The sequence below is a fragment of the Ovis aries genome, chromosome 11, assembly GCF_016772045.2.
Source record: "Ovis aries strain OAR_USU_Benz2616 breed Rambouillet chromosome 11, ARS-UI_Ramb_v3.0, whole genome shotgun sequence".
In the NCBI taxonomy this organism is placed as follows: domain Eukaryota; kingdom Metazoa; phylum Chordata; class Mammalia; order Artiodactyla; family Bovidae; genus Ovis; species Ovis aries.
Window position 1 is genome coordinate 34,836,176 of NC_056064.1, and position 12,321 is coordinate 34,848,496.

The 12,321-nt window shown below is 50.5% G+C and overlaps 1 protein-coding gene across 5 annotated transcripts in view; it reads left to right on the plus strand.

The window, feature by feature from the left end:
* Window positions 1-2,591: 2,591 nt before the first annotated feature.
* Window positions 2,592-12,321, plus strand: part of TNFRSF13B (TNF receptor superfamily member 13B) — a 29,333-nt gene continuing 19,603 nt past the window's right edge. For 4 of the 5 annotated variants that reach the window (XM_042255767.1, XM_042255768.1, XM_004012742.5 and 1 more), the window contains exon 1: window positions 5,741-5,797. In XM_042255767.1, coding sequence (XP_042111701.1) covers window positions 5,746-5,797 — 52 coding nt within the window. In that variant the 5' untranslated portion in view covers window positions 5,741-5,745. Of the gene's footprint in view, window positions 2,739-5,740; window positions 5,798-12,321 lie in introns of those variants that run through there. The other variant, XM_042255769.2, reaches the window with a different exon arrangement.

The window sequence follows — 12,321 nt, forward strand, 5'->3', positions numbered from 1 at the left end:
CACACCAGGAACACACCAGGAACACAGCAGGAACACAGCAGGTCCACACCAGGAACACAGCAGGTCCACACCAGGAACACACCAGGAACACAGCAGGAACACAGCAGGAACACAGCAGGTCCACACCAGGAACACACCAGGAACACAGCAGGAACACAGCAGGAACACAGCAGGTCCACATCAGGAACACAGCAGGAACACAGCAGGTCCACACCAGGAACACAGCAGGAACACAGCAGGAACACAGCAGGAACACATCAGGTCCACACCAGGAACACACCATCAACACACCAGGACCACACCAGGAACTCACCAGGAACACACCAGGAACACACCTGAACCACACCAGGAACACACCAGGACCACACCAGGACCGCACCAGCAACACAGCAGGAACACACAAGGACCACATCAGGAACACACCAGGTCCAACACCAAGAACAGAGCAGGAACACACCAGGACCACACCAGGACCAAACCAGGAACACACCAGGAATACACCAGGTCCACACCAGGAACACATCAGGACCACCAGAAACACACCAGGAATACACCAGGACCTCACCAGGAACACACGAGGTCCACACCAGGAACACACCAGGCCCACACCATGAACATACCAGGCCCACACCAGGACTACTCTAGGTCCATACCAGGAACACACCAAGAATGCATCAACCATGTGTGCACTAATCCGAGTTGACTGCAACAATGGGTAAAAACATGATGATATATACAGAGTTCTATTTATACAAAACATTTAAAAACGACATGCAAATAGTGCTATGTACTGTACGTTCAGAGATTAAACACATTCTTTTGAAGGCATAAAAATAAGCCTGGAGGACAGAGCCGTGTTGATGAGGGTGGTTCCTCCTGGTGAGGGGAGGAGTCAGGCGGGGGCAGGCAGCTTCAGAGCTTTCACTGTAATCTTTTCTTTTGTAAAAGAAAAACTTGAAAGTGAATATGCCAACCTCAAAACATCATTCTGGGTGGTGAAAATACAGGTTTTGTTATATTATTCATTGTTATTTTCTGTATATTTTTTTCATCAAAGGAAACAAAAATAAAGCTCTCCTTCACAGAGAACAGTCTACGAAATGTGGGAGGAATGACAGCTTTGGAAAGCCATCAGTGAAAGGTGCAGCCATCACTCGCAGTGGCTGGGGACCAGGACGCACAGGGCGCCAAAGCATCAGCCACAGGTGACTGGTTGGGTGTGCCGGGGCCTTTGCATGGGGACATCTGGTCCCATCAGTGTCATGCAAGACGGGTGAGCTGACACGGGGCTCCACTTGATGAGATGCAATAGGAAGGATACTCCTCACCTGGGGTTCTTCTCAAAACCTGTGGCCTGACCCAGGGAAGCCCACAGAGACACTTTACAGCGTTCAGGACTCACAGAAGGAGGAGGAGGACAGAGTTAAACCAGGCAGGGAGGGGCAAGCAGAGAGGAGGCTGCAGGGCACTCCACGGGACATGCGACAGAAGATGGGAAAAGAAGAGAGCAAAGAAGGAGAAAGAGCAAAAGGGAGGGAATGATGCTGGAAGAAAAAGGATCTGAGACAAACCAACGGCAGGCGTGACCCTCGCTGGATCCTGAATCACAGGAAGCAGGCACGGGACTTCCCTGGTAGTCCAGTGGTTAGCAATCTGTCTGCCAGTGCAAGGGACGTGAATTTGATCCCTGGTCCAGAAAGATCCCACCTGCTACAGGGCAACTAAGCCAGTGAGCCACGACTACTGAGCCCGCACTCTGCAACATGAGTGGCCACTGCAGTGAGAAGCCGGCACACCACAACTGGAGAGCAGCCCCCACTCGCTGCAGCTAGAGGAAGCCGGCACAGCAACCAAGACCAGCGCGGCCAAAAACACAATAAACAAATAAAAATTAAAAAAAAAAAAAAGGAAGCAGCCATGAAAACTTCTTAGGACTGGGAACTGGGAACCTTAAATACGAGCGAGATATTAGATGATGCCTTTGAATTATCACTGATTTTCTTAGTTATGGACATGGCAGTCTATGTGCAAGAAGGTCCGCCTCTCTGGAGACGCCTGTGAGGCGTCTAAAAGCGCCGTCCTAAGGTCAGCAGAAGGTACCTGTCGAGACCGACTGCAGATGGCAGACCCTGCCGTGAACAGGGCTCAGCCCCTGCAGGTCCCAGGGGTGTTCATCTCACCGCACTTTTAACCTTTCTCTGACGTTTGAAGTTCTCATATTAAAAAAGTTTTGAGGGGAAAATTTTTTTTAATGGAAAACAAGTCTTTCCACAAAAAGCTATATATTCACTATAAAGAAACCACTGTTTGCTTCTTCGAAGTGGGTTTTGCTAAAATGCCGGCCTCCAACATTTCTGAGAAATTAGCACAAACTGTAGCAAAGAGGAAATTCAGCACCTCTGAGTCGGGTATGTAAATTGAATCATGAAAATCAGGGCTTTCGCTGCATTTCTAAGAAATGTCCTTTTTTGGATACTCTTGCTTTTGTCTTGCCCCTGGGACTCTCTCAGAGCGGGTTGGGCCTCCAGGCGTGGGGCGGGGGGCAGCGGGGCCGCAGACAGTGCTGGGGAAGTGGTAGCCACCAGGCCCCGGGGGGCTGACACCACTCTAGGGGCTGGGACCTCAGGGCCCAAACCTCACACGCACATGTGGACAGTGGAGCCATCTTGCTGGAACATTCCGTCTGGCTGAGTAATTCCACCTAAGGAACTCAAGCCTTAGCAGGAGACACAGAAAAGGTAAAACACGCGTGCAAGGAAGGCGGGGACATTTAGAACAGAGCGTGCAGAGCTGTTTTATTTTTCTGGATGAGCACAGAAGAGCTTATCTAAAAAGACAAGGACTTGACTGATAAGATGTATTAAGTGGGGAAAGGACCCTGTTAACAGTGTTTAATCTGAAAGAACAAAATGTGTGGGGGGTGATGAGGCAAAATCCATCAGCTAGTGAAACGTGCATCCAGGTTCTGGCAGAGGCCAAGAGGCCAGATCAGCTCACTGGCTGTGGCAGAGCCTCCTGTTCTACCTGGCAGGAGGCCCTTCCTGCACAGGCTCGTTTCTCTTTACCATGTCCTGTTTAACTGTTTAAGAACATAGTGGAGTGGAACGAGCTCCAAACCCTGAGGTTACCCTGTCTTTGCTCCAGTTCTAGGACTCTCACATCCCCTTGATGGCGGAGCTTAAAATTAGAATGCCGAGTCTCCCCTGAGACACTGAGAAAGGGCTGCTTTCAGAATGAGAAGCAGAAATCTGGGCACCTGCTCTGAGGGCTCCTGGCACAAGGAGAGTCACACAGGGGTGCAGTTCCTGCTTGGGAGGTGACAGTCCCTGCTGGGGGGAGTCACTCAGGGGGGCAGTTCCCGGTGGGGGGGAAGTCACACAGGGGGGCAGTTCCTGCTAGGGGGGTAGTTCCTGCTGGGGAGGAGTCACACAGGGGGCAGTTCCTGCTTGGGAGGTGACAGTCCCTGCTGGGGGAGTCACTCAGGGGGGCAGTTCCTGGTGGGGGGAAGTCACACAGGGGGGCAGTTCCTGCTAGGGGGGTAGTTCCTGCTGGGGAGGACTCACACAGGGGGCAGTTCCTGCTGAGGGGGGCAGTTCCTGCTGGGCAGGAGTCACACAGGGGGCAGTTCCTACTGGGAGGGTGTAATTCCTGCTGGGGAGGACTCACACAGGGGGCAGTTCCTGCTGGGGGGGCAGTTCCTGCTGGGGAGGACTCACACAGGGGGCAGTTCCTGCTGGGGAGGACTCACACAGGGGGCAGTTCCTGCTGGGGAGGAGTCACACAGGGGGCAGTTCCTGCTGGGAGGGCAGTTCCTGCTGGGGGGAATCACACAGAGGGGTAGTCCCAGCTTGGGGGTGACAGTCTCCTCTGGGGGCAGTCACACAGTGGGGTAGTTCCTTCTGCGGGGGGCTGTGGTAGGGGAGGGGTCCCACGGGCTGCCGTCCTATGTGAGCTTCATGTTCATTGTTTGGGCAGAAGGAAATGAAGCTCCCTGAGATTCCCAAAGGCCCCCAGCTTGTTCTGTCTGGTGTAATAGAATCTAACCTTGAGCAAAGAGGCTGGAAGAAAGAAGTGGCGATCCTATTTGTAGGTTCCCTGCCCAGGAGCAGACATGATGAGTCTGTGGTAGCATCCGAATGCTGGCTATTCTGGGCGAGGGGGCTGCTGCCTGTGACGGGGAGGGAGGCCTTCTGGGGGCTGCAAACATTTCAGATCTGGATCTGGGGAGCATTCCCTGGGTTTGCCCCCTTGTAAGTAGTTGCTGGCCTGCCTGCTGAGAATACTGTATTTTACTGCGTGTAAATGACACCTCCAATTAAAGAAAAGAGAGTCAACAAAACTCATTGCTTGTAAACAGTGTTTGAACAAAAGCATTAACAAGCTGTGATCAGTAGTAACACTGGTGGTTGGGGTACCTGAGACTTCAGCTCTCATTGCCCAGAACCAGGGTGGATCTCGTTTTTCATTTCATGCATAACTTTGCTGATGTTAGAACTCCAAAGGATGAGACCGTGTGTGGCCATAGAGACAGCAGTCGGTGCAACGGGTCTGTTCCTGGAGGCACCATCTGCTCACTCCTGGGAGCCAGCTTCTCTGTGAGGTGGTGAGAGCCCCAGCCCTGGGGGTGCGCAAGTGGGTGAGGAGGCCTGCTTGTCTTTGTTTCACTGAAAGGTCTCTTACTGCAAGAATCAGGCTGCAAACAATTCTTTTTAACTCGACCATCAGTCTTAACAGTCTCCACAACCTCGGTACAGACTTGTCTCACTGTTTATGATGGCTGCGTTGCGTTCCAGGCTGTGCCTGTGAGCCTTGTGTGCTTGGCCATCGCTGCCTGGTGGGTACTGGCACTGTTTCCACAACAACCGTGCTCTGCTGGGCACGCTTTGTGGGTGCCTGTGGCCCCTGGAGAAGAGCTCCTGGTTCATGGGTCAGGCATAGGTTCTCCATGTTACCTGATGTGGACATCCACATCAGAGGTATCGGTGTTGCCATCCACACAGAGGTACCAACACACTTGCACGGGCCGGGGCTTGTGCCTCCCCAGATTTCCTCCACTCTCCATGTCAGCACACTTTAAGACTTTGTCATCTGGGGGGATGAAAAGTGACGCTGACAGGGCTGCAGTGCTCGTCCCAGACGCTGAGCCCTGAGAACCACCCTGAGGCCTGACGGTGCACTCAGCCCCTTCTCATCCCCACCTGTGACCTGTGAACCAGGGGCTGCCTTTACACCCACTTCACAGAAGGGGAAACGGAGGCACAGATAAGTTAAGTACTAAATTGCCACCATGGCTTCCTGCTGGGATGTGGCTGAGCCAAGACTCCAGCCCAGTCTGTTCGTCTCTAGTTCAGCCTCACGACTGCCTGGCTAGGAGTCAGGTCTGGGGTTGGGAAGCACAGAGAATCATAATTCACCTGGCCTGGGGGCAGTCAGGGATGACTTCCTGAAGGAGGTGGGCCTGAAGAAGGAAGAGGAGGAGATGACTGGGCAATGAAAGAGAACAGGGTTGCTGAGAAAGAGGGCTGGGCCACCTGCTGCAGCCTGGCATGTGCAGTGCACCCAGGGGCTCGGCAGAGAGCACTCAGGGCTCCTGGAGCGTCAGGCGAGTCCACCCCCTTGGCCGAGACAGACAGCGCAGGTGCGGCAGGAGGCAGCCGCTGATTTACATCCTATAGGTGGGGGGAAAACCCAGGAAGTGCAGCCGGGCACTAACCAAATCTGGGCTAAGAATAAACGTCCTGAGTAATGAGTGGCCTGGGCCGGAGAAGGCAAGGTGGCCGCAGCCAGGAGGAGCCGAGTAAGTAGCCGGGAAGGCGGTGCGGGGAGGGGAGGGGCATGAGGGGGTTTGGCTGGGGGCTCTGTGTGGCCTTGGGGGTGCAAAGGGAATGGCACCTATGGAAGATGGATGAGCTCGGGCCCCCCCGGGACTTCCTACCCTCCTGCACGTGGAGTGCCCAGAGACTGGGGGCCCAGGGTGGGGGCTGGCCTTGCTTTCCAGGGGAGCAGCCACGAGGCTGGAGGGTCAGCCACACGGGCACGAAGTCCCTCTACTGCCCAGGACCCAGAGCCGGGTGGGCCAGGACACTTTTAAGACATTCTATGTTGAAGTAGACACACGCAAAAGTAGGAGAGCTTAAGGAGCCTCCCACAGACATGACCCAGCGTGCGCTTTCCAGGACCCTTGGGCCCTGCCAGGGCCTTCAAAGGCCATCACAGTTTTGATCTGTAAATACCTCCGGATCTCTCTCTTAAAAACAAAACCCCAAAGGCCCTCACGCCAGGACGACTTCTGCAAAGAATGGTTCCTCGGTGTCACCAAGCGCCTGGGTTCACACTGCCTGGCTGTCTTGTGTCTTTTCCAGCTGGTTTGTTCAAGTCAGGACCCAGTCGCCATCCTTCTGGTTACACGTTTTAATCTAGAACATTCCCATCATGCCTCATGTTTTCCCTTGCTGCTTTTCTTTAATCAAAGAAACCAGATCATTTATCCTGTAGAATTGTTATCAGGGGAGGTTTTGAAGGTTTGTTCAAAGGCCAAAGCAGAAGGCAGCACCCAGGTCGGGCCAGGCTGTTCCATCCTCACACGCCATGCAGGGAGCACAGCCGTTCCGTGATTCTCTTTGTGGGGAGCAAACACATCCCAAGACGTGTCCCCAGCTACGGCTCGAATATACAAGACTCCTGGGATAGCTGGACCAGGCAGGGACCAGGGGTCGCTTTGACAGGGTGGACCCCTCAGGTCCACAAGTCAGGAGCCTGCCAGATCTGGGCCTGGCACTGCCAGAGCCTGCAGGAGCAGCAGAGTCGGGCCTGGCTTCCCTAGTCCACTGACCCGCTGTGTTGCTAATTATAAGTCCTTAGGAAAGCCTGTATATTTGCCTGGGAAAAAAACGTTCTAAATGATCTAACCCACCTGTTTGGTAGAAGTGGTAAAACCCCAAAGGACATTAAAGAAAGTAGAGATATTCTGCAGGATTAAGGGGTGGGACTTCCTAGGTGGTCCAGTGGTTAAGATTTCCCCTCCCAACTCAGGGGGTCGGGTTTGATGCCTGGTCGGGGGTTAGGATCTCACCCTGGAGGACCCCCTTCACCTCTCTGGGCTCCTCTTCCTCGGTTGTAAAACAAAGGTCTGCCTCTGCCCTATCAGATATCCCTGAGAAAATGCAGCCGGGCCCTGAACCCACCAGAGCCCCATCTGAAGGGCCACAGGCGAAGGCTCTGAGAAGGACTGCAGCTGGAAACAACAAAACTAAACTGACTTTCCTTAGCCCAGCATTTTTCAAACTAACTTGACCACAGGGGCCTTTCTTGGTCCAGTGCCTATGAGGCCAGGCGAGTGAGGGAGACTGCAGACAGCTGGGGAGCACAGGAGCCCAGGCCTGCAAGAGCCCTCCCTCCTTCCCTATCCTGCCAGCCAGGAACAATCTAGGGTGTCTCCTGCCCTTCTTTGGGGCTGAGGATGGTTCTGGAACCTTACGTAGGTCCCGGGGGTGGAGGAGGAGTGCGCAGGGACAGCGCCCTTTGGTCAGCTGGGCGGCTGTCATCTGGCCCAGTGGCTCAGAGCCTCTCAACCATGAGTGGGTCTAGGTGGCTCCCATCTACCTCTGTCCACCAGCCATCACCTCCCAGAGGGCTGGGGGGTGGCTGGTGTCCCCCTCCCTTCTCCCCAGATGAAGGAAGGACCATTAGGAGTCTCCCTTCAATTCTGTTTGGCCCTTTTGCTTTTTAACTAATGCATAATTGATTTACAATGTTTGTGTTAATTACTGCTGTATCGCAAAATGACTGTGGATATTACAAGGATACTGAATATAGTTCCCTATGCTATAGAGTAGGATCTTGTTGTTTATCTACTTTGTACAGAGTAGTGTGTATCTGCTAACCCCAAGCCCCTAGTTTAGGTCCTTTGCTTCATGAATAGATGCCAGTCCCAGGTTGGGAGCCCAGAAAGTATAAAAGGTACAGAACACAGCCTTCCTCTCCTCCAGGTCCTCCATCTGCCCAGTTTTCCTGTCTCCTGCAATAAACAGCTTTCTTAAGAGAATTTACATGACATAAAGTTCACCAGTTTAAAATCTACAACTCAGTGTTTTCAGTATATTTAGAGTTGTGCAACATCTCTACCATCTAATTTTAGAGCATTTTCATCACGCCACAGTCCTCCCCACCCCCAGCCCTAGGCTACCACTGTCTCTAAATTTGCCTATTTTGGATATTTTCTAAAAATGGAATGTGCTGTTTGATGACTGGCTTCTTCCACAAGCACAGTGATTTTGAGGTTCATCCATGTGGCAGGGTGTCAGTGCTTCACACCTTTTTATTGCCAAGTAACATTCCATTGTACGGGTGGGCCGCATCACTCATGACTCCTGGTAGCACTAGTGGTAAAGAATCTGCCTGCAACGCAGGAGATGCAATGGACACAGGGTTGATCCCTGGGTCAGGAAGATCCCCTGGAGGAGGACATGGCGACCCACATCAGTATTCTTGCCTGGAAAATTCCACGGACAGAGGAGCTTGATGGGCTACAGTCCATGGGGTTGTAAAGTGTCTGACATGACAGAGCACACACTCCTACATTACGATGGCAGTTCTGTGTTTAACATTCTGAGGAACTGCCAGACTGTCTTCCAAAGTGGCTGCACTGTTTTCAAGATCCTGCTGAACACACAAGAGTTCGTTCCTCCCTATCTTCCCTAACACTTGTCCGTACATTCATTTCCACCGTCCCAGCAGGTGGCTCAGCTCGGTTTTGGTTGTTTCCCTGATGACAAATGCTGTTCAGCATCTTCCCATGTGCTTATTAGCCATTCAGACAGCTTTTTGGGAAAATGTCTCGTTAACTCCCAAACCCATTTTTAAACTGGGTTATTTGTCTTTTCATTATTCAGTTGCAAAAGTTTTTGCCTATAATCTGGATACAAATCCCTTATCAGATACTCAATTTGCAAATATTTCCTCCAAGTCCGTGAACCATTTTTGATTTTCTTGATGGTGTTCTGTGAAACACAAAAGTTTAACATTTTTATTAAGCCTTATCTCTCAATCTTCTCTTTAACCATTTGTGCATCTGGTCTCACTGCCCAGCCCCAAAGCATGAAGACTTACTCCTGTTTTCTTCTAAAAGTTGTCTAGTTACATTTAGGTCTATGATCCACGGTGAGTTACTTTCTGGTGTGAGGCAGAGGTCCACATTCAGTCTTATGAAAGTGGCTATCCAGCTGTCTCAGCACTATGTGTTGAAAAGACTATACTTTCTCCTGTTGAATCTTCTTGTTACTCTTGTTGAAAACTAACTGACTGTAAATGCTCGGCTTTAGTTTGCGATTCTATTTCGTTGACCCATGTCTGTCCTTCTGCCAGCACCACACTGTCTTATTTACAGCTGGTTAGTAGTACATTTTAAAATTGGGAAGTGTGAGTCCTCTAAATTTGCTCTCTTTGAAGAGTGTTTCAGCTCTTTTGGGTCTCCTGCGTTTCCATATGATTTTAGGGGATCAGCTTGTCATATTTTGCAGAAAAGCTATCTGGGAATTCGACTGGGATTGCATTGAATCTGTAGAATAATTTCAAGAATATTGCTATCTTACCACTATTAAGCCTTTCCATCTATGCATGTGGGATATCTTTCCATTTAACTAGGTCTTCAGGAATGTTTTGTAGTTTTCAATGTACAAATTTTGCACTTCTTTCATTCAATGTATTCTTAACTATTTTACCTAAATCACTGTTTTTGGTTTCCTGTTTCCTTACAGTGTTTCTTTATGTACATACCCATAAATGTAGATTAGAACTTTCTCCCTTTTTTGCAAAAAGAAAGAGAAGAAGGGAGCCTATAAGCCATGCTGTTATGGAACTTGTTTTTTTTTTTTTTTTTCTCCACTTACTATATCTTAGAATTCTTTCCAGAGCAATAGAGAGAGAGCGTCCTCACTCCTCCTCTTCAGCAGCATCACAATCAGTGCCTCAGTGGATGCACCGTGCAGGAACAAGGACTGCTTCCCACTCCACCCGTCCTCCCTGAGGATGGCTCTGTGAGCATCTGCTCAGGACCCACTTATGCCCGGTACTATGGATGCCCACTATAGTGGGCTCAGAGACAGATGAGACAGTGTAAGGAGGCAGACGGCTACACCCCCGAATATCCAACTCAAAATAAGAAACATCAGCAGGCTGAGACATCTCTGGTGGTCCAGTGGCTAAGACTCTGCACTCCCAGTGCAGGGGGCCCAGGCTCCATCCCTTGCTAGGGAACTTGATCCCACACTCTGCAACTAACAGTCTGCATGCTAAGGATTCCAAGTGCCGCAATGACCGCAAATAAATAAATGTCAGAAACAAAGAAATGCCACCAGGTAGAGGGTGCTCAGACTACATGGCTATCCAGGAAGGCATACCTGAGACATCTTAGAGGCCTCAGGCCACATGGCAGCTGCAGGGACAAATGTCTTTGGGAAGTTACAGTGTTTCAGCCACAAGCTGAGGTTCTGGGGGAAGTTCTCAGGTCTGGGGCATGAGTTTGGTGATTATGAAATGATTATAATTAATCCATTATGTTTTTAAACCACTTTATCCAAATAATAACTACCACCTGGCAACTGTCTTGGGTCAACTCTGTGCATGTCACATGCATGTCCATAAGGACACCTCCTCTGCAAAGGAGCACACACAGTCCAGTTTACAGAATAGGAAAACCAGGGCGGTGCTGACCGGCTTTCTCAAGCTGACTGTGGTGACTCAGCTGCATTGCCCCCCAGCCACCCCCACCCCCCCACAGGCGCCGCTGCTATCATACACACTCTGTCCCTGAAACGAGGCAAATCAGGTTTCAGAATGAGCCAACAGGAGGCCGAAATTAACAACAGGAGGAACGGGGAGGAACGGTCATCCCCACCTTTCTCTCTTCCTTCTTATCCTCCTCCTCTCCTCTTCCTCCTTCTTCCTGATTCATAAAAGAGGGACTGTAAACACTGTCATTCTCCCACGTGTTGCCCCAAATGACGAAGCTGCTCAAATTCTCTCGGAACCCCCAGCCCACCAGGTGCTCAAGGATAGACCGCTCACTTTGCTGCCAGCTAAGCCATTTGCCCCAAATGCAAAACCCCCTGCAGTTTTTCTCCCTCCTTCCTTCCTGTCACTAAAGTCCTGTCATTGCCCTGTTTACAACAGTGGTCGAAGGGTGTCCCCTGTCACGGGTGAGTGACTGTTCTACAGCAGACACAATTCAAAGTCTGAGTTATTCCCTGACTGGTGTTCAATCGTTATGACGATGTAAACTGTGTTCATAGCTAAGCCACGTACAGCTCACCGTAGTAACTCATCCCCAGCTCCGCGGTAGATCCAGACTCTCAGCTGGGCCACCAGACTCCCTTATCTACAGTCGCATTTCCACTGGAGATGTTCCTCCCACTTCCCACCTATGTTAGCTGAGCTACAGCTCCCGCTCGGCCTCCTGCCGAGTCCCGGGACTTTCTCCACCACCACTCTCAGAATTTCTACCTGCACCTCTTGGCTGCAATGAACCTGCTTTTCCCTCTCCTCCGTCTGTTGAAAATCAATTGACTGTACGCAGACAGAGAGCTTACTTCTGGGTTCTGTTCTATTCAGTGGGCTTCCCAGCTGGCAACCCACTCCAGTATTCTTGCCTGGACAAACCTATGGACAGCAGAGAATGTCAGGCTGCAGTTCATGGAGTTGCAACGAGTCGGACATGACTGAAGCAACTTAGCATGCATGCATTCTATTCACTGGTCTGAGCATCTGTCTTTATTCATCATCACACTGCTTAGTTTAGCTTTGTAGTAAGTTTTGAAATCAGGACGTATGAGTCCTCCAACTTTGTTCTTCTTCAAGGTGTTTTTTTTAAATTTTTTTCTCTTTTTTTTAATTGTAGTGGTTTTGCCATACATTGAGATGAATCTGCCACGGGTGTACATATTGAAACATGTATATTATCATATGTGAAATGAATCGCCAGTCTAGGTTCAGTGCATGAGATAGGGTGCTCGGGGCTGGTGCACTGGGATGACTCAGAGGGATGGAATGGGGAGGGAGGTGCGGGGTGGGATTCAGGATGGGGAACACATGTACACCTGTGGCAGATTCAAGGTAGTTTTGACTATTCGGGGTCAAATGCAATTTTTAGGAGGGGGGGTTTTCTATTTGTGTAAAAAAGTCATTGGGACTTTCTTAGGGATTATATTGCATCTGTGATCACTTTGGGTGGTACTGACATTTTAACAACATTAACTCTTCTAACCCATGAACATGGGATGTCTTTTTTTGGATTGTCTCTAATTTCAGCAGTGCTTTCTAGTTCTC